Source organism: Anastrepha obliqua, chromosome 5 (assembly GCF_027943255.1).
Source record: "Anastrepha obliqua isolate idAnaObli1 chromosome 5, idAnaObli1_1.0, whole genome shotgun sequence".
Lineage (NCBI taxonomy): Eukaryota > Metazoa > Arthropoda > Insecta > Diptera > Tephritidae > Anastrepha > Anastrepha obliqua.
Window position 1 is genome coordinate 40,433,171 of NC_072896.1, and position 27,382 is coordinate 40,460,552.

At 36.8% G+C, this 27,382-nt stretch overlaps 1 protein-coding gene across 2 annotated transcripts; it reads left to right on the plus strand.

Annotated features, from left to right (window-relative positions):
- Positions 1-958: 958 nt before the first annotated feature.
- Positions 959-14,030, plus strand: LOC129249363 (protein rolling stone-like). Of its 2 annotated transcripts, none has more exons than XM_054889152.1 (6): positions 959-1,072; positions 1,145-1,258; positions 3,338-3,557; positions 3,619-3,720; positions 13,235-13,421; positions 13,629-14,030. In XM_054889152.1, exons 1-6 carry the CDS (start codon positions 959-961, stop codon positions 13,807-13,809), a joined length of 918 nt encoding a protein of 305 aa, XP_054745127.1. In that variant the 3' UTR covers positions 13,810-14,030. The 2 variants fall into 2 exon arrangements, with proteins under 2 accessions (XP_054745127.1, XP_054745126.1); XM_054889151.1 differs by having other exon boundaries at positions 996-1,077.
- The last annotated feature ends 13,352 nt before the right edge of the window (positions 14,031-27,382 follow it).

The window sequence follows — 27,382 nt, forward strand, 5'->3', positions numbered from 1 at the left end:
TTCTGGAGGTTGATTTGAAGCCGTGAGCAGACAAACATTTCGGTGGCAGACCATTAACGTTTCAACAGGGCTCGGCACTATCTCACGAGTGAACCAAGAATGGCTAAAAAAAAACGTTCCGAACTTCATAACGTCCACACAATAGCTCTTAAATTCACCAGACGTAAGTCTGATGGATTATTCTCTTCGCGACATTTTGCAAGGTCCGAACTAAAAGATTCAACAGTCTCGAGACACTGAAAACAGCCATTTTTCGCGAAGTAGCTAAAAGACCTGCAAGTCACATTCGGGCAGCTTGCGATTCGTTTATGGACCGTCTCAAGGCCATAGTCAAGGCAAAAGTAATTTTCCAAACTAAATTTATGGTCTTTTTAATTGGTTACACTTCGAGTGCCGGGCCCTATAATTATAAATATCTTAAATATTAAACAACTTTATTACCATCTTTTTTTTATTATTATACTAATCTTGGCAACTATTATTGGTATTAGTTATTCCTCCAAGGCAAATAGTTCCCAAACTCTTACCTAACTAGTTTCTATAGATGACTTACCTCCACCCACAAAAATCACTCAACGCACCTACATACATATATGTATTAATATTTAATTCATATGAAACCGACCGTTAATCGACCACGACTGCAGCCGTTAAACAAGTATTAAACTCTTGTAAGATGTTGCTATGTGCAGTAATAATTCATTATAAATTCCACGAACCGAATTAAATTCCTGAGAATTGGCACAGCTGGGTCTGATACTATTCCAATTTATTGGCTATTATGGTTTAAAATTTTAGTTAGATTACCGCGCATCAGCCGGCTTGTTGTAGACTTTACAACAAGAGCAGTTCAACATCAACAATTATCTGATTGTGACAGTTACATTACGGTTATCGTAGATAACGTTGGCGTTGATATAGCTGTTGATAAGTTAGATAACTAATGTTCAGGAAAACAATGCAAGCAATTTCAATAATATTTTGGCAACAGTTGGCCAAACTCTGGCATTGTCAGCGCATCGGCATCACAGTGATTTGGTTATTGTTCGAGCGAGTATTTAATGTGTCAAAAGTGAGGTGAAGTAGTGGAACAGAATTCAAATAAACAGTTTCTCATTCAGTATATAATTATTATTGTTAATAGATGCACGAAAATAAGGGAATCTGCCAACGATTTTGCCATTCGCTGGCCAAGGAGTTTCAATGCGAAAAAATATTGTTATCCCATGAGCCATCCGATGTTTTCTGCAAATCTCAGGTTTGTATGCAAAACATAGTGCGAAACATTTCAAAATTTTTTTGCCACACGTCAGAGAATCGCTATTTGTGCGATACGAAAGCTCAATCGTAGTAAATCTGTTAGAACCCAAGGTTAAAAGAATTACCATAAATCTGTAAAGGAATTTTACATGGGCATTTAAGTATCAAAGAAAAGAAGAATATGAAGGAAACTACGCTTTGCACTCACAATTACCCCTTGAATATGTGGGCAATATCATTTGAAGATTTCTATTAAATTTATTCAAAAATAAATTCTTATTAAAGCCAATATTTAATTAAAATATGCATAGCTTTTTATATGGGATTTCTGACATGTGAATTGATACTATAAATAAATGAAAAACAAAATTTGAGCGTTTGAGCCAATGTATGTATATGTATATATATATATATATCGATATACACAATTTTCCGACTCTACGTCCCTACTTGAAACTTTGAAATTCTTTTTAAAGAAAATCCTGATGGTGGAACTCTACAAATGTAGTATCGGTTAGAAATCAATTTTCTTTTGTGTTAGAAGCTCTGTTGTACAGTGTTACACATAGTCGTACACTAGGTGTTATAATTCTACGCTGCTCCTATTTTTAAATATTATTTGTCAATGAAATTCAACGGTAAGATCAGCCCAAATTCAAATTCATCATCTTGGTTGTTTATTATCGCACTAGCCATGCTAGCGACAAAAAATTATCACCGCAATGCATCGCCACCGATTCTAACGGTACTTATTTTCGGTAATACGTAGAAGGCCAGTATCAAAAATGTACGCTCATCATTTGCGGAATCGCTTTTTGTATTGTTAGGACGATTTTTTGTAAGAAAATAAATTGATATTGGCAAGAGGAAAATCATAATAAAATTGTGGAAAGAAAGCCAATATAGGAAAACAACAGGCAGGACTGTGAACATCAGTTTGGGCAGTAATTCAAAACTACGAAAATACCGGAAGGATAACTTCAAGGCCAAGAGCAGGACGTCTTTGTGAATAAACAGAAAGGGAAAAGCGCAATATTGTAGGGCTTGTGAAGAAAGATGTAAAGGTAATTACTTCAAAAGTGAGAGATGAAACTGACAGACCGCAACTGAGTTTACAAAAAAACCGGCTATCTTAGAAGAGTTGCTAGGAAGTAGCCATTTATTTCCCTATTCCCCAATTCATCGGCGAAAAACGGATTACTTTCGCAAATGATGATATACACAAGCCCCTAGAACTTTTCAAAAAGGTGCATTTTTGGTATCAAACGAAGATATATTTTGCAGAGGAAATCTGTAGCTGAGTAAAGAAAATTTATTACCAACAGTGAAACGTAGTTGTGGTGACTTAATGGGTGGGTGTGCATGTGTTATTGATTCAACAATGGAAAACTTTGCTTATTTATAGCAGATATTTTGAAGCAAAATTTGACCCTCCGTTGGACACCTTTTTTAAAATCTTCAGTTGGGTCTGGTATTTTTTCGTACTATTCAAGGATCTTTTTTAAAAGGTTGTATCCATAAATCGATAGAAAATTAAATTTTAGTAAGCTATCTGGAAGCACAAGTCGTTTTCTATAATAGAAATACTTATGTTAAATTCACGTTCAAAGTCAGAAAAGTCTGGCCAGAAAAGCAAAGAAGTCTCTTGAAAGATATTATGAGTTGGAAGTAAGAAAAGTTTACTATCAAAGAGATGACCAAGTTGGTAAATTCTGTGAGCAATATACTTGGGGAGTTGTTTAAAAGACGTTGGCGGTACCTAGTAAGCTACTAAAAACCTGCCCATTTCTTGAAAATTTCTATAATATTTTGAATTTTTTTATAAATTATTTGAAATGATTTTGGTGTGATCTAAAATGAATTATGCATTTTCTTTAATAAATTTAATGTCGTTATATAGTTAAAAATAAAGCAAAAAATATTTCAAAAACTTCTAAACTTTTTTGGGCGTTACTTTTGCAACTACCAACAAAGGAGCGTAGATTTATGACATTAAGTGTGTGTATGTACTGACATATCTGCTTGCAATTGTTCAGTATTAATATTTACTACATTTGTCCTTTAATCCAACGCGCAGTGGCAAAGTCAGAGCAAATCTTTGCTTTGGCTAATCTATCGTTGGATCTTTGCAGCCTTATTTTCGGCTGGTGTACTTAGCAACGTAATACAAACTTTCCGAAATGGCATATGGTTCATCTACTTAACCGATTGGGGCTTCATATTGTGCATGTACACAAGTATCTTTGGTGCTGTACTAGTAACGATATATTATTGTAGGAGTGGCAAGAACGAAGTAGGTAAGTGTTAAAAGGCAGAAACATTTAAATACAAATCTTACGTCACTGCGAACTATTTTAGCTGTATCTTTATGGGCGTTAAAATTATATTGGGCTTCTTATTGGACCACCTTGGTATTGGCGACGGTCATAACAACAGTTTATTGGATTTTTATATTCCCAAGTGAGTACCAAACACGCAATATATTGTTATATTATAGCTAAATATCAAAGTCATGCTGATTGGCTTCGCTATGGTATCAACAATTTCAGAGAATATGTTTGTTGCCATAGAAATATGAGCGTTTTAAGGTAATCGTAAAGTTTAGCGCGCAATCAATGTGCAGTATTATTATATGTATTAATCTAATAAATTTGAAAAATACCTCAATTAGGGTGTTAGCAACTCAGTACTCCCAATAGTTTTTACTTTCATCATCATTGTTGGCTTGACGGTCCGGCTTGAATCTTGTCCAAAAATCCCGATTCTTTGCAGACATCTCCCAGTTTTTTAGTCCAAAGATCTTGACATTGTCATTGTATAGCACAAAAAAGAACACGTTTTCCACTTGCAGTCTCGCACTCACTTCTTGTTTGGCTGTTGTATCCACAGAGATGATAAAATTTAAAGAAAAAAAAAAGCGCGTACACTTCTGTTAGCTGTTTGGCCATGCTCCTTCTCCTATTTGCAGTGTACGTCTCGATGTTGTTCCACAAACGGAGGAACCTACAGTTTTAAACCGACTCCGAACGGCAAATAGTTTTTCATGAGGAACTTTTTCATGGCAGAAATACACTCGGAAGTTTGCCATTGCTTCCCGAGGGGCGACCGCTATTAGAATAAACTTTTTCTATCAGTTTGCTCTTTCATACACCGAGATTCGAACCTACGCACTCTCGAATGGTACTCACATAACAAACATTCGGCTACAGCGGCCGCTATAGTTTACTTGCACTAAATAATAATCAAAATCAAAGAGGGCGTATCTACAAAATCTCAAGGCCAGAAGACTACTACTTTATCTGTTATCAATTAATACATGGTCAGTTTAATTATGATAGGTTACTTTAATCCATTATAAACTTAAATCTTATAGCCGCTTATCAAATTGGTTGTTATATTGTATAAGGTTATCCAATTCCAAAAGTAGTTAAATAAAACACGCCTAAACTTTTAAACTGGGTTAAACTTTTCTTTTAATATTATTTGGATTAAGCTACTAGGAGTGTAAAATCATTTCGTTCGATTTACGTCCTATCATCTTTTTCCAATTCTAAAGAGGTAATTTTCGTTGACTTATTGGCTCATATGAGGCGTGTATATTGTCAATATCCACAAATGTTGGCGCTCAAATGCTAGACAACTAAGTAATTGATTTCATGTTCATGCATGCTTCAAATTTTCACCGCAATTTCGTCATATTCGATCGTGTTGTATGACCGTAGCGCCATCTTGCTGCAACTGGGTATGCTCCAGATCCATATATTTACTATAACTTCAAACTAAACAAATTTGGCTATAACACGGTCATATAGCTCCAGATTGACAGTAATGGTCTCTCCATCCCTATTTTCAATTACATATATAAGTACTATTAGACTACAGTGCTATTAGGTGGACGCAATGGTATCTGAACGAAAGGAATGTGGATTTTGTTAGGCCTATATTCGCTAATTTTTGGTCAATTCTCAGGCAATTGAGAGTTTAGAAGTGAAAGAAATACGTGAAATATCAACTACGGACCCAATCTGTTCAGATTTGCTTACTATGTGTACATATTGTCAATTGTCTGTCTGTCGATTATGATGATGAAATTGATTTCTTGGTGCTGTCGAATGGCAAACATTGAAACATAGATGTATGGCACGCTTCCACGACAGTCGGTCGTATGTTACCGGAATGGCGCAAATATTTATCGGCCCAAGAATTGTTGCTAAAGCAACATTCGCCTATCATTTGGGTGAATATTTAAACAACAACAACAACTTTGATTTATAAAAAAAAATAGCGGCGAACAAACGTAATCCCGATTTGGATAACCCCCTATAACAGAGATACCATCAATTCTAAAAATTATCAGCACACGACAATGCCAATATTTCTTAAGGACACTTATTTTGATTTATTATATTAGATTAATTTTATTATATTGGATTTATTACATTCTATTAATAATAATTTATTATATTAGATTAAGAGTTTCAATAAATGCCTTTTAACTTTCTCATAATTGATAACACTGTGTCGAATCAGTTACATTATTTTCTAAATTGATGAATGTGGCAAATATATGTATGTAGTTCGAGTGCACTACTTTCAATGAGCAAAGCAATGAGCACGACCTGATTATATTATTCTTCTTGATTGGCGCGATAACCGCTTACGCGATTTTGGCCGAGTTTAACAAAGCGCGCCAGTCGTTTCTGTCCGGATTTGATTTTATCAGATTTGATTTTATTGCTTTGAAAATTTAGAACCGCGCCCTTATATAAATATTAATTTTAATTTAACAAATACACACGTAAAATAAAATAGCGCACTTTTCAAATTTATTCATTTATTACTTCAACTCAATTCATTACCCCTGTTGCGTCAGCAAATCACCTGATTCCTTCAAATTCGCTGAAAGCCATTTAACGGTCTGATGTTGACTGCAGCTTTCCATTTTGCAAGAATGGTATATTATCAGGTTTGCCCAATTTGTTATGGTGAAAAACAAAATTGTGCGAGCAACTTCGGCTGCCACTTCACCTGATTTTTAGCAGCTAAATTATGTTCGCTCATTTCACACGTATTCACATATGCGAAGACTGTATCGATTTTTTTCGTGTATCACCAACGAAATCTGAATTTTTTCGTAAACAAACCGCTGTCATGACGTGAACGCCGGCGATGTCAGCCAATCAGCTGATTACTTCAAATTCGCTGAGAGCCACTTAACGATCTGATCTTGGCCACACCGTCTGAATTGCTTTCACATGACATTCTGTTAATCGTGTAAATTACTTGTGTAAAATAGTCTTGTTACAAAAGGAAAAATAAATACATGAGTACGTTACATACGAAATTTTGCGAGGATTGGAAATTGCATACCACAAACATATGTTGACATTATCGCCGGTGTTTGTAACAAACTTCACATATCCGTTTATGTACGTATGTATGTATGTATAAGTAAGCATGTGGTCCAAGTATCATTTAGAACTTATTTTAATTCGGCTTTATGTAATAGTCGAATGAAATTTGTCCAATGATTTTATTTTTATTGAAAAATGTAACCCTTGCCCTTAAACAAGGAATGCAATCTCATTGAAATAACTCCACTACTGTCTTACATTTGTCTATTCTATCAACCTAGTTTTTCAGTATATTTTAATATAAAATTAAAATAAAATACAAAACCAATTTTCTTAAAAAATTAGATATGTACTCGTATGCACATTTAGTCACTATAAAAAATACTCTACTTACACTCAGAGTGGGTGTGAGTAAACGTGTTTTGAATCTAATGAATTTTCAAGTTTTGATGCTCCGAACAAGTGTGTATAAATACTTAAAGTAAAGTTGCACTTTTTATTTTCTCAAGTGCTTATACAGCGATGTGCGATGAAATAGAGTCAGTGATATCTAAATTACTAAATTTTACTAAACTTCACATTTTCCATTTTTACTTTTAAAATGCGTAAATCATATATCAAAATAATGAATAGCGTGGAAATGATTCACCATCGTAGTATTGCTATAATCTGTCTTACATTACGCGCAACTTCAACTGCATTCGACTACTTATTTCTTTCAATTTACCTAGTAAAACCGCTGCTTAATCTTCTCAAATGTTTTAAATAGTAATACCCAAAGACGACCACGGCTTGGCTCATTGGGGAATTCGTCTAAGTTAAGTTTGGATGAAGTGGTTGTCCTGTGGGACGCACTCAGGCTCATAGCCCATTAAGACGTCGCGTGGGGAATTTGTCCTTATCTCTCTTAAAATCAGTGTATGTTTTTCAAAAATTTTAGAATATCCTTGATTTCTGCATAACTGAGCTCTTCCAATTCATTCAAAAAATGTCTACCTAAAATAGTAATCCTACGGGGTCGTCGCTTCCTCATCTAGACAGCTTCTGGAAAGTCATATGTTTGCACACCCATCCTCTGTGCATGCCTAGCTATTAGGCACTGCCCCGTATGCTCATCGGTCAATTTGGTGCCGAGTCTCGCTAGTTCATCGGCTCTGCAATTACCCTCAATGTTGCAATGGCTAGGAACTCATGTTACCTTTAAGTAAAAAGACTCTGCCATCTCATTAAGAGATGTACGGCATTTCATGGCTACCTTGAAGGTTTTGGACTGCTTTGTGAGGGATTTTATCGCCGCTTGACTGGCTATCAAAGAAAATGTAGATATCATTCCCTAGTGTCGCACTACACTGTACCAGTGTCACGGCTTTCATTATTGTCATCAGATCCCCAGATGTTCGGAATATGCACCTCCGCCCACTCTGCTCTCAAACTTTGGGCCATCAGTGTATACATGTATGGACTCACTCTGTCTTATATTGTTCCGTTCCCAACCGTCTCTGGAGGGTAGGATGGTCGTGAACTTTGTAATGGCAAGGGTAGGCTGAAGTGCATCCGAGTGGCAGATATTTTTATGAGGAGCTTTTTCATGGCAGAATTACACTCGGAGGCTTGCCATTGCCTGCCGAGAGACGACCGCTGTTAGAAATAACTTGTTCTTAATTTTAGTGCTTCACCGAGATTCTACCCTACGTTTTCTGTGAATTCCGAATGGTAGTCACGCACCAACCCATTCGGCTACGGCGGCCGCGTAGGAAGGCGGAAGGAAGTTTAATGTCGCATATAATGCTTTCAATGGTGTGGTGGGCATCGCACTGGTTATAAGAACAGATGCGAGTCTTTGAACCTTGTCAACTCTTTTAAAGTTCATTCCATTCTCAAGGGCATTCCTCCATACTACAATACCATAGTAGAGAATTGGCCTAACTATTGCTGTGTAGAGCCAATGTATCATTCTGAATTTCAACCCCCATTTTTTCTGCTGAAGGTTACACAGGAGTACAACGCCGTCACAGCTTTGTGTACTCTATATGCGACTGTGAGCTCCAATTTAGCTTCCTATCAGATATATGGCCTAGATGTTTAGCCTTTCTGTTACTCTAAGGAGTTTCCCCCTAAGGATATCTGTTGGTGAAGGTGTTTTATGTTTACTGCTAAATAGTATCAGATCCATTTTTTTCGGATTTACCTCTACTCTTCTAGTACGGATGTAATTCGGGATTTAGGAACTATGATCAAATTAAGTAAAGCATTTCCGTCTTTGCTTTTCCAAACGAGATCTGTAATTCAATCAACAATTTAAGACTATACGTCTGCATGCAATATAAATAAGCCACAACACTCTCTAGCCATCTCAGTTTTAGTGACTTTTAGTGGTCCAACTCCAGCGTCTTTCGCATCATTCAATTGACTTCTTATCTCACTACGTTCCCACTCATGATCGGTCTGCAATTGCATTAATCCGATGTCAACTATCCCCTCGGATCTTTCGACTTTGAAACAAACTCTATAGCAGGTCCCCGAGATAGTGCATAAGCATTTCCATGGTGTTCCCCTTTACGATGCTCGATCTCGAAGTCGTAATTTTGAACCCTTCCGATTCACCGTATAATTTTTACTTCTAGATACTTGAACTCGAATAACTATCCCAATTCTGTGTGCCCTGTTCTGAAATGGAATCATGCTACTGGATAATAGGAGTAACTACATTACATGATCCACTGAGACGGCCAGACATCTGTAAATTTATGTTCGCTGTCGAAAATGCATCCTTCTTCAAACAAATCTTGTGAATAGATAGAAGTCTAAGTTCAACAAACAGGGTATTACTAACTACCATAATGTCCAAAATTGGGCATCGAATGACGAAGACAACTCAAATAATAAGAACGAAAGGATCACAGAGAAGATTTAGGGTCAAAATGGGGATGGAAATAATTTTTAATTCTTTGATTGGACCATTATTTTTGCCTGATCAAATTCCTGCCTAACAAATGTTAAAACAATTATCTTTTGCATATGCATGTACATATTTGTATGTGCGTATGATTTGATGCCCTTGCCTAGCTTCGTATTCTGAACTTCCAGCAAAACAATGCTTATTAATATACACATATGTACGTACATATACTATAACCGCACACACACGGCACTCACTTTATTCCTCTAAATGCATATGTCGTCCAAAGCTAAAATTCTATGCCTAGCGACTACAAGAACAAAATGCATTAATAGGCGCAGCCGTAGCGGCCATCATTCTAAATAGTTGCCATAGTGCTGAACAGTCTGAAATAGTGGCGGCGCCGCCGAACAGTTTCAACTATTGTACTGTACAACAAAAACTCATCATAAAATATATGTATATAAGGTATAGCTTCTCTGTCCTTTTCCTCTACGTTATATCTTTTTTCTCTCTCTCTCTCTCCATGCCCAAAACGTTGCATGGCCTTGAAATTTTACTCTCCATTCTCGCTCGTCCATCGACACCTAACAAGTTGCACTTCAAAAAGTTTAAATTTTTAAGTTCTTGTTTTAGTTACGAATTTTTACAATTTCTTGCCTCTTATGAAATTTTACACTTCGCTATTTGAGCCCGCAATCCGCCTACGGGTTACTTCTTTAATTTAAGTGTTGTACCTTTTGAATAGCTTAAAAAGCATCCTAGTTTTTAAAATATTTTGCAGAATAGTTTCAGTACAACTTTTTTTAATGTTGTGAAGTAGAAAACATTTAGTGAAAAGTTGTAAATTCAAAACATCATCAAGCAGCCATTTTTAATTCTCAGGTCTTAGTATACACTTTATGAGGATTTTTATTAATTGACATTAATTGAAGAGTGGGCGGTACAAGCAGGAAAAATATTCTTTAGAAATAATCTTTAAAATCGAATAACTCGAAAACCTGTAAGGGGGTGGTAGGGTTTAGCGCTAAAAAAAACACTTTTTTTTTTAATTTTTTACAGAAATATGGCTTAAGATACTTTAATAAAATCAGTTGCATGTTATTGTACATCTTTTCAATAAGTTTTTAAAAAATATAAAATAAGTTTTGACAAATAAGCCCATGACAGAGTTTTTTTGGAAATATGTTTTTCGAGAGGTGCTCTGCGGTGCCAATCGGCATTCGTCGTAGAATCATCTGAAACTAAAAAGGTCGAATTTTTCAGTTAAAGCATGACGTAAGATGAGTGAAGAAAAAAAATTTCGATTTTGTGACCCTACCCCCCCCCCCCCCCCCTTAAATTTCGGACATCATGTCGTAAAGGGCATTTCAAGAGACGTTCAAAGATGATGTTTTAGAATAAGAAATAGAAAAAATTTAGATTCTTTCAGATTTCATTATTTTTATTCAAAAGTCGGCGTCTTTTTCCGAAAATAAGATAAATAAGCCATATCGTGATTTTCTGAACTTTTTGTAAAATAAGACATCCCCCGAAAATAATCCCTAGTTAAAATAATGTGACAAAAAGAATTCGTTCAAAAATGCTGTTGATTTATTAAGTATAAGTAGTAATATGTTTAGTTTTCCTAATACTCGTATTTCAGAGAAATCCTTGAAACAAAATATTCCGAGAAATTAATTGCTTACCTCTACAGTTCTTTTCAAATGAATTCTTGGAGTTTATCTTAAAAATACAACATAAGGCAGCAGTATACATTGAGCGACAGTGTAGGTATATAACGTTCATTCATTTCAGTCCTGTAAGTCTGATTATTTCCTCATACGTAATTTTATTTAAAAATAAAGTGAATAATTTTTAACCCCAGTTAAAATGAGTACAAAACGAGAGAGCTATTCCGTTGAGTACAGAAAGGGAATCGTGGAAGACTCCAGGGGTGTTAATCTAGTAGCATTCTATAAAGAGAAGATGCTGGATCTCTGTATGGTTCGTAAATAGCATGCAGACTACGATTACCTGTGTTAACTGGTGGACCAAGCAAATGAGAAAAAACGCAGGGTTGGATCAGGTCGGCAGACGTTATTATCTGGGTTAGAAGATTGCATCTGGGAATGGATTCCAGAAAGGAGAGCAGTGGCTTTGGCTGTGCGCAGGGCTGATATTCAAAAATTTACCCTTGATACAGCAATTGAAATTGATATATCCACAGAAGAATTTAAAGCATCGTCACACTGGTTGAAGAATTTCCTTAAACGATATGAACTGTCTCTAAGTAGATCAACAACATTGTTTAAGCTGGAAGACAATAAAATTGTTAAGTGTGCACTTGCGTCTAAGTTTTTTGTTGGTGGACCGCGGTATTCCTAAACCGAGGAGCTCAAACAACAATTCACCACAAGGCTTCTTCGTCAATTTACGTTCCTTCTACCGGTTACGATAGTGCACATATTACTTGTATTTTAGCGATTCGTCTAGATGGCAAGCAAGTTTCGCCATTTTTAATCACTAAAGGTAAAAAAAGACCAGATTCAACGTGTTTCAGAAATGTTTCTCATTGAAAATGAAAAAACTTGGTGCACCCAAGCAGTTAAAAAAATTTGGTTGATTTTATGCTCTCACCACTGTTGAGTGGTCAGAATAGGCTAGTTTGGGATTCAGCCAGTACTCACCGCGCTAAAGACATGAAAAACTTTCTTGCTGAGAGGAAGATTGATCAAATAATGATTCCGGCTCTTGACATTGCAATAAACAAGCCATTCAACGATCATTTGCGGATGGAAATCAAAGAATATATTGAAAACAGAATAGTGAGAAATCGTCGAGGTAATTTTATAAAACCAAGCTTAAAAGAAATTGTGAATAGGGTAAAAAATGCATGGGACAAAATAACTGATAGTGATGTTTCGTATGCACTACGAACAGGCTACTTAGACAAGAAGTATTTATTTAACGATAGCTACTATATATCGCAAGACCTGAAAGATTCGGACCAATGATTCAACAGGAAATGGATTTGGAAGAAAATCAGATTATAATTCAGAATTTTATTTATGACATTGTTCCAGAAGAAGATGGCATGACTGTAATTGAATAAATTTGAATGCCTGTATTCTGTGCAAAATAAATATTAAATAAAAATATATAAAATATATAAATATACTTTTATCTATGCCCTTCCCCAAAATAAGCCCTAGCGCGTATTTTAGGCCAAAAAGAAAGTAAGACAGTATCTTATTTTCGGAAAAAGACGGTATATGTGACAAATGGCATCATTTAAATGACCACCATGCGCACGTCTACAGGTTAAGCCCGCTCAACAGTCGATTCATGAATGCCTAATTGTTGAGAACGTCGAGATTTCAATATTAATGTTGTTCAGCAACAACTACAGCTACAGCAGCAATATTCTCCACAGCACTCCCAGTTTTTGGTTTGTCTTTAAATTGTCGACTCATTCGGAAGATTATTTCCACCAAAAAATAACGAATTTTGCAATATGCAATAAGTAATAAGTTCCAATAATTTTAACAGGCTTTTCTATCTTGTAAAATTGTACATCTGTCTACTTAACAAATGTCAAAGATTACTTAAAAAGATACCGTCTAGGAATTATTCGCTACTGTTATCTAGGCATACCTTTTTCACTTTTTACTGAAACTAAAAGAGATTTAGAATTAATTAAACACTGAGATTTAAAACGTATACATAAATTTACTTATAGATGACCATCTAAGTGCTTGGGGAATACACAATTTGTGGGCGCATGGGTTCAATTCGATAATGATGATATTCGATCACATGTTGGTGGCATTTCCATCGCACATCTTGCACTACGTCTATCCTTTCGGATTGGGACTGATATATCTAATATTTTCAGTTATTTATTACTACGCGGGAGGTGTCGATCCGTAAGTAAACAAAAACAATATTTACTTTTTATTTATGTAGCTATGCATATGCAAGGTGCTCCATATTCAAAAAGTTCTTAAGTTTGTTATAAGCTAAGTGCATATAAGTCTCTTAAAATTTCTGTTCGTTTTTGCTGCTTTTAAAGTTCGTGCTTGTACATACCAACGTACATATAATAATAAATATTTTCTTCCTCTTTCTTACAGCTTTGGCAATCGGTTTATTTACGAGATTCTCGATTGGTCAAAACCAGGAACCGCTACTTTAACTTTTATCGGAGCATTGGTATTGACCTTTGTATTCTCTTGTATACATTTTGGCCTATATAAATTGCGTACATTTATTTATCGCCAACGAAGAAGTCCCAAAATAACGCTGAATGTTTAATACTTATAAGATAATTGTGTGCTTACATGCCCGGATATTGTAGAGAAATTATTAATTATGTAATTGAGTAGTTAAGATATTGTAAAAATTATATAATAAGTTTAGCAAAGTTAATACTATTTTGGGGTATTATTTTAAGATGCTCGAAGGTGTCATGCTAAGTTCTGATTCACATTTTATTTTTTAAAACCTGCAACTTAAGCTTGGAACTGCAAACTATGTTTGAAGTGAATAGTGTTTTAGCTTTTTATTTTTGTGTTATTTTTAAACGGCACAACTTTATTTTCTACTATTGGTTTATAGATTATTTATTTTAATCAAATAAAACCAAAGATTGGAAGAAAACTATAAAAAAATACACATTTTCTGAAGCAATATGTCTTAATTTCGCCAATTTATTAGATATAAAAACACTTCCTTGACAAACTTTATGTAGGCTTCAAGCAAATATACAAAAATTGATCATGTGATCTCAAAAATTAGGACTTTCTTTAAACATCAAAAAATGCTATCATGTCACTTTTTCCAAAATACCTGCTTTACATACTTCCTAAAGCATATCTAATGTTGTACTTGAATATATATATATGTACTAGCAAACCCGGCCCGCTTCGCTGGGCAAAGACATGGTGGGTCCACGTTTTGGCATATATTTCGAGACCCTAGTCATCAATAGGTATGAAAATTACCCCACATTAAAGCACTTATCGACAGCTTTCATTTGATGCCCATATTGCACATCCACAACCAAAGCTTACCCGGGCCCACGTTTTGACCTATATCTCGAGACCCCAGTCACGAAGCGGCATGAGAAATACTCTGTACTAAAGCATTCACCAACAGCTTTCAATTGATATCCATATTGTACAAACACATTCTAGGGTCCACGTGTTGGTCTCTATCTCGGGACCCTAGTCACGGAGCGGCATGAAAAATACTCTGAACTAAAGCATTCACCAACAGCTTCCATTTGATACCCATATTGTACAAACACATTCTAGGGTCCACGTGTTGGTCTCTATCTCGGGACCCTAGTCACGGAGCCGCATGAAAAATACTCTGAACTAAAGCATTCACCAACAGCTTCCATTTGATACTCATATTGTATATACACATCCGAAGGTTACCCGGGCCCACATTTTGACCTATATCTCGAGACCCCAGTCACGGAGCGGCATGAGAAATACTCTGTACTAAAGCATTCACCAACAGCTTCAATTTGACATTCATATTGTACAAACACATTCTAGGGTCCACGTTTTGGTCTCTATCTCGAGACCCTAGTCACGGAGCCGCATGAAAAATACTCTGAACTAAAGCATTCACCAACAGCTTTCATTTGATACCCATATTGTATATACACATCCGAAGGTTACCCGGGCCCACATTTTGACCTATATCTCGAGACCCCAGTCACGGAGCGGCATGAGAAATACTCTGTACTAAAGCATTCACCAACAGCTTCCAATTGATATCCATATTGTACAAACACATTCTAGGGTCCACGTTTTGGTCTCTATCTCGGGACCCTAGTCACGGAGCCGCATGAAAAATACTCTGAACTAAAGCATTCACCAACAGCTTCCATTTGATACCCATATTGTATATACACATCCGAAGGTTACCCGGGCCCACATTTTGACCTATATCTCGAGACCCCAGTCACGGAGCGGCATGAGAAATACTCTGTACTAAAGCATTCACCAACAGCTTCAATTTGATATTCATATTGTACAAACACATTCTAGGGTCCACGTTTTGGTCTCTATCTCGAGACCCTAGTCACGGAGCGGCATGAAAAATACTCTGAACTAAAGCATTCACCAACAGCTTTCATTTGATACCCATATTGTATATACACATCCGAAGGTTACCCGGGTCCACGTTTTGACCTATATCTCGAGACCCCAGTCACGGAGCGGCATGAGAAATACTCTGTAGTAAAGCATTCACCAACAGCTTCCATTTGATACCCATATTGTACAAACACATTCTAGGGTCCACGTGTTGGTCTCTATCTCGGGACCCTAGTCACGGAGCCGCATGAAAAATACTCTGAACTAAAGCATTCACCAACAGCTTCCATTTGATACCCATATTGTATATACACATCCGAAGGTTACCCGGGCCCACATTTTGACCTATATCTCGAGACCCCAGTCACGGAGCGGTATGAGAAATACTCTGTACTAAAGCATTCACCAACAGCTTCCAATTGATATCCATATTGTACAAACACATTCTAGGGTCCACGTGTTGGTCTCTATCTCGGGACCCTAGTCACGGAGCGGCATGAAAAATACTCTGAACTAAAGCATTCACCAACAGCTTCCATTTGATACCCATATTGTATATACACATCCGAAGGTTAACCGGGCCCACGTTTTGACCTATATCTCGAGACCCCAGTCTCGGAGCGGCATGAAAAATACTCTATACTAAAGCATTCACCAACAGCTTCAATTTGATATTCATATTGTACAAACACATTCTAGGGTCCACGTTTTGGTCTCTATCTCGAGACCCTAGTCACGGAGCGGCATGAAAAATACTCTGAACTAAAGCATTCACCAACAGCTTTCATTTGATACCCATATTGTATATACACATCTGAAGGTTACCCGGGTCCACGTTTTGACCATTTTCCCGGCAAATTGTGAATCTAAACCATTCTCGAATCCCATTGAACACACACAAAAAATTTCATCAAAATCGGTTCAGTCGTTTAGGAGGAGTTCAGTGACAAACACACGAACATAAGAAATATATATATAAAGATATATATAATTGGCGCGTACACCCTTCTGGGGGCTTGGCCGAGCTTCTCCTCCTATTTGTGCTGTGCGTCTTGATGTTGTTTCACAAATGGACGGACCTACAGTTTCAAGCCGACTCCGAACGGCAGATATTTTTATGAGAGGCTTCTTCATGGCAGATATACACTCGGAGGCTTACCATAGCCTGCCGAGGGGCGACCGCTATTGAAAAAAAAACTGTTTCTTCATTTTGGTGTTTCACCGAGATTCGAACCTACGTTCTCTCTGAATTCCTGAAATTACTGTTTACTGCATTCGTTTGCTCTAAGTTGAAATATGTCGCGTTTATTTCAAAGTCGTACCAATAACTTTTAATTGACGTGTGCATAATATGTCGCTGAAATACATATAATATTTATAATCAGTAAAGTTTTCTGATCCTATCCCACCTTACTCATCCCGTTTTCTATTGATCAACTAGAAGTCTTTAGAAAGTAGGCGATCAATTTTTTCTCTCTCGTATGTTTTCAATGTTATTAAGGCTGACATTGATTGCCCATTTCTGCTTTAAAATATTCATTTTCTTACATCTCCAAGAGATCTTCGTAACGCTCTTCCTTTCTATCTAAATAAGTCGAATACAAGTTAGGCTCGTAATGCTCGTATTGAACATGCACGAGATCGTAAATTCTAACTTCTAGATTACTCAGTTTTAAACAAAGAATTTTGCTACACTATTGAACTTTATCTTTTAGTTCCATTTTACACGTAAGTTTGTACTCGGAAAAAATTAGGAATAACTGTTAAAAATGTTTGCGTTATCGAACACAATTACTATGAATTCCATCAAATGGAAAATTTGACTTTCGAGTATCAGTCGTACGAGGATTTTGTGAAGTCCATGTGTAAACCATAAGGAATTGTCGCTGTAAACAGTAAGAGATTTTTTACTTACAGTCTGTATTAGAAGAAAAGAACCGGCTTTTTTCTTGTAACTTCAAGATATATTTCGTTCTGCGATTCGTTTTTCTGCGTAATAGTCCCACTCAAGGGTTACGACGCCAGTGCTAACTCAGGTTAGTGTCGTTCGAAACTTTCCCGTAAACGCAACCAAACAAAATGAGTGAGAAGTACGCGAAGCATTTTAAGGCGGTATTATTATGGACGCATTCGAAAGGGCCGAAATTATCTTACGCCGCAGCTGAAAAAGTGATTAAAAAATCAAAAAAGTTTTTTGTGATGTAGATCAGCGTTATAAAGTGTACAAAAATGTTGAAGACTTTTCCGAGCGCGGCTAAAATTGAACGTCCAACTTTTTAAGCGGGACCCTTCTTTGCGACTACGCCAAGCACTCACAATTCTTGCTAAAAAGGGAATAAATGTGAATATCAACACCATCGAACGACCACTGAAGAAGGCGAACATATCCTACCGTCACGCATCATCAAAACCACTACTCTCAGAAAAACACTATGTAAGGCCTGGATACAAGCAAATGGTATCACAGTAATGGACTGGCCTTCCCAGTCCCCAGACGCCAACCCCATTGAAAATGTGTCGGGAATTATGAAAACGCATCTTGCCAGAAAGCCAGTCCACCATTTAGAGCAACTGGTCCTCTTTGTCGACGAGCTACGCAGAAAAGCTGGTTCAAAGCATGAAAAACATACCAGGCTATACTCGACAACAATGAAGACTACACATACTTTCATAAAAAAAAAATTTTAAATATAATATACATATTGTATACTTCATGAATAATCGCGGTTCCTTTTTTCTGACACAGACTATATGTATATTCCCAGTAGCAAAAGCGAAATAACTCATCATATTTGATGGCATAATGCGTTCTTTTCCACTGCCAGCATTTTCGTCCCAATGGTCGTGTGGCGTTTCCTTATCTATCAACGCTGAGATTCTTCTTTGCATGCCCACCAGCGCATTTAACGCTAATAACACTTATCATTTATTATTGGCGCTCATTAAAATTTGATAAATTGATTATGAAAATTAAAAAAAAAAATCTAATTTATGAGATCATAAAATATTTAACTATTTGATTAACTACGTGGACTGAAAAGTTCCGGGCCTAACAAAGAAATCACGTTTTTTGTTGTGTACGTGGAGCAATTCCCATCAAGAACAACGCAATCATTCCAGCGGTGCTAACATTTCAATGCCACTTTTGTAGAACGATTTATCTTTTGCCTCAAAATAGGCCTCAGTTTCAGCGATAACCTATTCATTCGAGCGAAATTTATTACTGGCGAGCATTTTTTTAAGGTCTGCGAACAGCCAATGGTTGCTGGGAGCCAAATCTGACGAATACGGTGTATATGGGAGCAATTCGAAGTTCAATTCATACAATTTTGCCATTGTTTTGATTGACTTGTGACACTATGCGTTGTCTTAATGGAACTTTTTTCTTTGCCATATGCGGGCGTTTCTTTGCAATTTCGGCCTTCAAGCGCTCAAATAGCGCCATATAATATTAATATAATTTGGCGGCCGCCGTAGCCGAATGAGTTGGTGCGTGACTACCATTCGGAATTCACAGAGAGAACGTAGGTTCGAATCTCGGTGAAACATCAAAATTAAGAGAAAGTTTTTTCTAATAGCGGTCGCCCCTCGGCAGGCAATGGCAAACCTCCGAGTGTATTTCTGCCATGAAAAAGCTCCTCATAAAGATATCTGCCGTCCGGAGTCGGCTTAAAGGTCCCTCCATTTGTGGAATAACATCAATACGCACACCACAAATAGGAGGAGCAGCTCGGCCAAACACCCAAAAAGTATGTACGCACCAATTATATATATATATAATATTTTCCTTCTCAAGATGAATATTACACTACGCCCATCTCAAAATACCAAGGCCATAGTATTTCCAGCATCCATTGTTACATATCGGCGCAAAAATTCCGCTTACGTTTAAACATGGCCAAACGTTGCTCAGAATCATCAACACGTTCTTATTTTTGGTCAACAGCGGCCGACATCCACTTTGAACAGAGCTTTCTCATTATCAAATGATCACGCAATATAAAGCCAACATGTTCTTTTGATATCGTTACGATGTCAGCTAAGGGCCTCCGCCACGGGTCGTATCGTCATCGTAGCGTATGCGACAAAATGTACGCGAGGCATACGCTTCGTTGTCGCAGACTTGTGTTAAAATGGAGAACCGCATACGGGACGTCAGCTATTCGTACTCGTCACAGCGAGTTGCAGCAAGACGCTTGTCGTACAGCAGAGTCGTCAAATATCCTGTACGCTTGTAGTTTTTTTTTTGATTTTCAGTGTTAGTATTTTGTTTTTGAATAGTCAGCTTCAACATTCCTACAAGCTCCTTAAAAGCACTTTTAGACATTCTGTAAAATATCTGAAATTTATAATCATTGTAATCATTGTGTATGCAAAAGTCTGAAATTTGTAATCATCCTCTTGTAACTCTCTTGTGGCAATTAATAATCTGCTGTTTAAGTTATTCCCAATGGGCGGGTGCACCAGTACCTCCTTTTTTATCATATTTCTCCTCCGATGGAGAATATATTACAATAAAATAAGTACCTCTTCATTGCTCAACATATTGGCAACTCGTACTTGTACGATAGCTAGTTGCATTGTGTGCGGACAAGCAAAAAAATACGAGGCCCTAACTCACGCATCATCACTTTTCATTCAAAACGATTTTGTGGACTTTTTTAATATTTTCTGTCGTTACCGCCTCATCTGGTCGTCCACTGTATTCCACATCATCGGTGTCTCTACGATAACGATTGAAGTCAGCGAACCATCGTTTTATTTTGATGGAAAAGAAATTTCCTCGCTTGAACGGCATTTTTTCCCATCAAGACGCAGTGTAAAATTAAGACACGCAATTCTTTTTGATCCATTGTTTTGAAAATAACGTCAAATAAAGTAGCGTCACTCTTGGCACAGTAACTCACGAACTGATAAACAGAATATCATGCAATTTTAACAGCTGTCTTCTTGAGGTTAAAATTAACTGAAAAAGAGGTGAAAGCAATAGTGTTATCTGAGTGATAGGCCCGGGACTTTTCAGCCCATGTGTTAGCTGTCGTGTAATCTATTGTAGCGTTTTCTATTGCCCTAGCTTGATATTGGCTAATTTTTTTAAATGTGTTCGATCACGAAATTAGCCATTACCAGCCAACAATTCAAATCAAGAGCCTAAGCGAAAATTCTCTTCCAAAAGAAAGAAAAAGCCATAAAATTAAATAACGGAAAATTTATCATTACTTGCAAAAACCGGTAGAAGGAGACATATCAACTGAGTTTGTTTACAAATTTTTATATTGGCCAAAAACATTGCCATAAATATACTGGTTTGCTATTTTTAGTTTATAGGTAGTCAGAAATGATAAAATGGAAAAAACCGTGCCCTAATAACCAATAACACTAACAGGACTCGGCTGGTCATATTTTTTTTAAAGGTTGAGTCATAAGTAAAAAAGCAATTTCTCGGATTTTCGAACTTAGCCTTCGAAATCGAGATGTGGACCTTCGAAGTTCAATAGCGGCTTTAGTAAACAATTATTCAAAATTAATAGGTGTAAATAAATAAAAAAGATCAAAGTTGAGTTCAAAGGTTGGTGAAAAGTTCTGTCGGAGATAGAAAAAGGATAGAAAGATTTTCAGACCAAAACCTGGCCGTTCTGTTGAGAATATCCTGCTGTAGCACAAAGAACTGCTGAACAACCTTCAACATCGATATCTCGACGTTTCATTCGGCATTCATTAATCGACTGTTTGGCGGATTTTTCCTGTATTTTAGATAGAATTTATGAATCCTAAATTTGTACATGTTTTATTTTAAAACAACATCCAGGCTCGTCTTTTGAAATACTTTTTACTTATTCGAAAGGTGGTGTAATTTAGAATGGATAAGCCTACAGTTTTACGTCGACGCCGAACGCAGATGGTTTTTTATAAGAAGCTTTTTCGTGGCAGAAATACTCGAAAGTTTGCCATTGTCTGCCAGGATATTACCCCTATTAGATAACACCTTTTCTATCATTTGGTGTTTCATACCCACCGTGAAATTCGAATGAGCTCTGCCGAATGGGAGTGACGGGAATTTAGCCTTTACATATAAATAGTGGGCGTGGATTTTGTCTGGTTTCGATAATGTTGATTCCAGATATATGTATATGAGATGGGGAGCAATACGTGCACTAAATTTGAGCAAGATTTATTAAGTCGACATCGAGATACATGCATTTACTCAAATGTTGGCGCGGCACCACCCACTTTTTGAATTTAAAACTTAATCTGGTTGCTAGACGATGAGCAGCGAGGAGCCACTCCTGACATCTATTTTCCGACATTACCGGACACAGCAAGAACAGCTAGGGAAGCATATCAAACCTTTCTAGTATACGTCGCTTGCTGGATAAGCGTCACCAAGTCGCCTGGTCTCGATGGCATCATCTGCAGAAATCGCAAAGGCTGCTTGTCGTCGAGCGACACCTGTATATGCGCTCTACATAGCCAGCTTGTGGAGAGTTGGGAGAGTTAGATTCATACCCAAGGCAGATAAGAGCTCACATGTATCCGCTAAGGATTTCAGACCAATCAGTCTTTCATCCTTCTTGATGAAGGGCTTTCAAAGACTGATTCACCTGCGCATAAGGTGTGAAATTCTTCGGATGGCAAGCCCTATTTGCTTATTATAAAGGCAGATCGGTAAGTGGGCGTTGAACCTGGTTAAAAATACAGAGGTGTATCTTTCTCAGAAAGAGTCCTTAGTGATCGGCTTCATTGAGATTGAGGATTGATTCTAATAATGTCACCCCGGCTGCAACCACAAAGTTTTTGGCTAAACTGAGGGTCTGAAGCAATCTTATCGGGGTTATTTATAACGGGTGATTTTTTAGCTATTATCTTTTTAAACAGTTGGTTTAAACAACTGACGCACGTTTCGTGTTTTGTTTCACTGTCACACATCTTCAGTTTAGTCTATAATTTAACCATGAAACGTCTTACAAACGAACAACGCTTGCAAATCATTGAATTTCATTATAAAAATGCGTGTTCTGTTGAGAAAATTTATCGCGCGCTTCTTCCATTTTATGGTCAGTTTAATAGACCCACTGAAGCAGCTATTCGAGCTATTGTGACTCAATTTAGAACCAAATTTACATTATTGGACATCAAACCACCAACACGCTTACAAAGAGTGCGAACTGAACAAAATATCGCAGCTGTATCGGCCAGTGTTAATGATGACCATCAATTATCGAGTCGTCGCCGTTCGCAACAATTGGGCCTCTGTTACTCAACAACGTGGAAAATTTTGCGAAAGGATTTAGGTGTGAAGCCTACCGCATGGCAGAATTTTTGGATAATGGGCTCTTGGAAAGTTGGCCGAAGATAACTTTTTTATCGAAAAATTGTGTTCAGCGTCGAAGCTCATTTTTGGATCAATGGGTACGTAAATAAGCAGAATTGTCGATTTTGGAGTGAAGATCAGCCAGAAGAATTGCAAGAGCTACCAATGTATCCAGAAAAGGTCACAGTTTGGTGCGGTTTATGGGCTGGAGGTATCATTGGACCGTACTTCTTCAAAGATGCTGCGAATCGTAACGTAACAGTGGATGGTGAGCGCTAACGTGAAATGATATCCAACTTTTTTTTCCCAAAATGCAAGAGCTTGACTTGCATGACATGTGGTTTCAGCAAGACGGTGCCACATGCCACACAGCACGCGTAACAATGGACATGTTGAGAGGCGAGTTCGATGAACATTTTATTTCACGTTCGGAACCTGTCAATTGGCCACCCAGATCGTGCGATATAACGCCTTTAGATAATTTTTTGTGTGGCAACATTAAAGCATTTATATGTGAGATACCGGCCGAAACATTGGAAAGATTATGCCAAAATTGGACTAAGCGGATGGAACATTTGAAGCGCAGTCACGGTCAACATTTGCATGAAATAATCTTCAAACATTAAATTATATGGACTGTACTATCGATTTAAATAAAAATTGCATGCATTTTTCTGAATTTTACGTGTATTTCTTTGAAAAACTTTCCTATATCTAGCTCTTAAAAAATCACCCTTTAGCAGCATTTATTGTTTTCCTGGGCTACGGAACCTTTTTGAGCAGTTAAATATTTGACAGAGCCCTAAAATAATTAAAAATTGGTTTTAGGGATATAATACATATTGTTATAATAATCACATTACTTGACATTAACATTTACAACTTATGGGAGGTGTGAAATTGCTTCTTAATTTTCATAAACTGTTTGATGTTGGGCTTGATAGAGGAGAGTTTAAGCGTATAGAGCTATCTTCTAATTCCGTTTCTGTTATTTTTACTATTTAATTAAAATTTCTGTGTTCCTCCTAGTACGCTTCTCCTTCTTACAAAAAGTTGTATTAATTTTTAAGACAATTATTTAGACTATGTAATATAAATTTTCTTTTTTAAATTATTAAATCTTTAGTAGTAATTTTTGTTGTGTAAGTAAAAACACTGTAAAAAATATGCCTTACTGGTGTATAAAAATAAATAAATAAAATAAAATAAATAAAAATTGAAAAGGAAATGGTTAGTAGTAATAACTTTACTCAAGCTATGGAAACAATGCAAGGCAGTCTTTAACACGTTCACGCCGGCGCGTACAACCGGTGGCTCGCACAAGTCTGCTTCATGGGGCGGCGCGTACCACCGGTGGCCCGCACAAGATTGCTTCATGAGGCGGCGTGTACCACCAATGGTACTTTATTGAACGGTACCTATGAGATGAGATGCCATAAACGACTACCCTTATGAAAAAATTTTGTTTTATGACCTGCAATCGCTTCCGATAGAGCGAAAAGACTTACACATTGCCGTCTGTGGGCGAAGACCATGAATAACAGCGCCGGCGGGAACGTGTTAAGAACTAACAGTCACAGATATATTTTCTAGTCGACTGAAAATTGTGTGCGCACGGATTAAATAAGCGCACACTCTTCTATCTGCCAACTGTCCGAATTGCTTGATCAACAACTAAAAATATACAAGCAATTAAAATTTTATTTTGCCACGAAATTCTTCCTTTTTACGACGATTGAAGTATTTTTGTTTCTATTATTTCTTTTCACAAGTAATTCGCTTTGAGATGTGACCAGCTAATTGGCAATTCGGAATTTTAGATTATTAGGAACAGCGAATGCTGGAATATCCTGGCTGCATAAGTTCAATAATTTGAAATAATAGGTATGTTCATGTAAAGATTATCCAGTAACTTAATTTCCGAGAATTCGGAAAGTGCATGAACACAAAACTAAAAACAATTTGCAAGTTTTACGAACAGCTGATTAAATTGTTGGCGGGAAGTATTTCGTCTCGAATATTTTGCTTCAGCTGTCTAATAGTCTCTGATTTATTAAGATACACTTTGTCTTTTAAATATCCGCATAAAAAGAAGTCGGGCGCAGTCAAATCTGACGTTCGCCAAAAAATGCATGCATCAGACCATAGTTTGCCCAGCAGTATGCGCAGTTGCTCCAACCTTTTGAAAGCACAAATTAGGATACTGCTTCGCCATTGGCCGCAAAAAGTTTTCGATCAATGTTCTGTAAGAAGCTCCTGAAATCGATTCCGGCGTTTCATCCTCATTTTCGAAGAAATATGGACCGATAACTCTAGTGGCCATAACACCGCACCAAACAGTACATTTAGATGGTGCAACTGATGTTGGTATGTTGCCCTTGGATTTTCAGAGCCCCACAATCTACAGTTTTGTTTGTTGACATAACCATTTAAATGGAAATGCGCCTCATCCGACATCAAAACATTATGTAAAAAATCAATTTGTGTGGCTAATTGTGTAAAACGAATAGCGTATTGTAGTCGTTGTTGGTGGTCTTGCGATAGCAGTGCTTGCACAACTTGAATTTTGTATAGGTACATCTTTAGATTCAACTTTAAAATTCTACGTAATGTCGTTCTGGAAATGCCCAATTGGCTGGAACGACGGCGAGTTGAGACAGATGGATCATCTGCAACACTCTGCCGCACAATTTCCACGTTGTCTTCAGTGCGAATATTTCGATGGGCACCTCGTCCAGGACGGTCGGCCACTGAACCCAGTACCTCAAAACGGCCGACCAAACTCCTAATTATGAAGGCTGTAGGAGCTGATCTGAAATTAAAATGTTGCCAATATTTATGCTGCGTTAAAACAATTGATCGTTGACAAGAATAGAAAAACTCGATAGTTTTAACGCGTTGTGTTGTACTGTAGGGTTCCATAATAAATTTCCAACAATTCAATTATAACCTACAAAAAGAGAAAAATAAATATGTCAAAAAATAAAAAAGTTATTTGTGCTTAACATTAGTAGGTCTTATTTGGCCCACCCTGTATATATATATATATATAATTGGCGCGTACACCCTTTTTGGGGTATTTGGCCGAGCTCCTCCTCCTGTTTGTGGCGAGCGTCTTGATGTTGTTCCACAAATGGAGAGATCTACAATTTCAAGCCGATCGGCAGATATTTTTTATGAGGAGCCGTTTCACTTCAGAGGTTTGCCATTGCCTGCCGAGGGGCGACCGCAATTCTTAATTTTGGTGTTTCACCGAGATTCGAACCTGCGTTCTCTCTGTGAATTCCGATTGGTAATCACGCACCAACTCATTCGGCTACGGCGGCCCCCTGCTTCATAAACAGACCTAATATTTTGAGGATGATATTGTTAAACCGTTTTAATTGCGGAATTAAGCCAAAAGATTTAAATAAAAAATGGAAATGGAAACAAAAAGGAAAAAGGTGTAAGGGATATTAATTAAAAATAGGCATTTAAACAAAAATTTACTTTTTGACATAAACTAACCGCTTGAACCGCTTTGATAACAGATCACTGTTTTCGTTATTTTTTTAGCTAAAGGCCAGTCTTACGTTTGCTTTAACAGGTTATATACAATTAGAAGGCAAAAAAAAAGCGAATTTGCCAGAATTTTTTCCAAGAAAACTTTTAAATTTATTATCTAAAAATTTGTACACACATTATGTTACCTTTTAACTATATTTTAAAACTTAGTATTAGTAAAAATATTAATTTATTTAAAAAAAAAATCGATTTTTGACCAAAATTTCGGGCTTAAATTGTTTATAAAACAAAAATTTATCGGTGAGAAAAAGATCTTCTATTAATCACTAAAAAATATATTTAAGAAGCTCATTAAAATTTGAGACTAATCGGTTTAGCCGTTTACGAGTAATGTTGGTCACCGACTTTGAAAACACCGTTTTGAGAAAAACGCGTTTAAAGTTTGAAAAGCACTTTCAAGTAATTGTTGTTGTTGTAGCAGCATAAACATTCCCCGTGCATATACGAGTAATGTTGTTGAAGTGACAGTCATTGGCCGGATATAAATCCGGGTCGTTCCGGTTACGTAGAACCGACTGTCGTGGGAACGCCTTTTCAAATTTGCGTGTAGCTGCAAAAATATTCACCTGGCCGATATTAAATTTTCAGTGTGTAATCTTAAATATATGTACATTAAGAAAATAAAATTAAAAAAGTCGAGTTTTTGAAAATTCTAACTGTATATAACCCCTTAAATGAACTTTGATTTTATATTTTTTCTATAAAATGGTGCATTTAAATTCTTGCAGGCCCATTCACCAGTCCAATAATTTATACTGATTAGCGAGCTTTCACTGTATTCCCACAAACTCACTCACAATTATACCCGCCTGATTTTATGAATTTCCATTTCAGATGTGTTATTTTTGGAACAAACAAACTTAAGCGAAAAGTTAGAAAATACAAATTATTGAACTAAAGC

Excerpts from the sequence above, each read along its gene's own strand:
- LOC129249363 (XM_054889152.1), top strand. The coding sequence starts at position 959 with ATGCAAGCAATTTCAATAATATTTTGGCAACAGTTGGCCAAACTCTGG. Across the intron at positions 1,073-1,144 it reads GAGTATTTAATGTGTCAAAA|ATGCACGAAAATAAGGGAAT; the intron begins GTGAGGTGAAGT and ends TATTGTTAATAG. Across the intron at positions 1,259-3,337 it reads ATGTTTTCTGCAAATCTCAG|TGGCAAAGTCAGAGCAAATC; the intron begins GTTTGTATGCAA and ends TCCAACGCGCAG.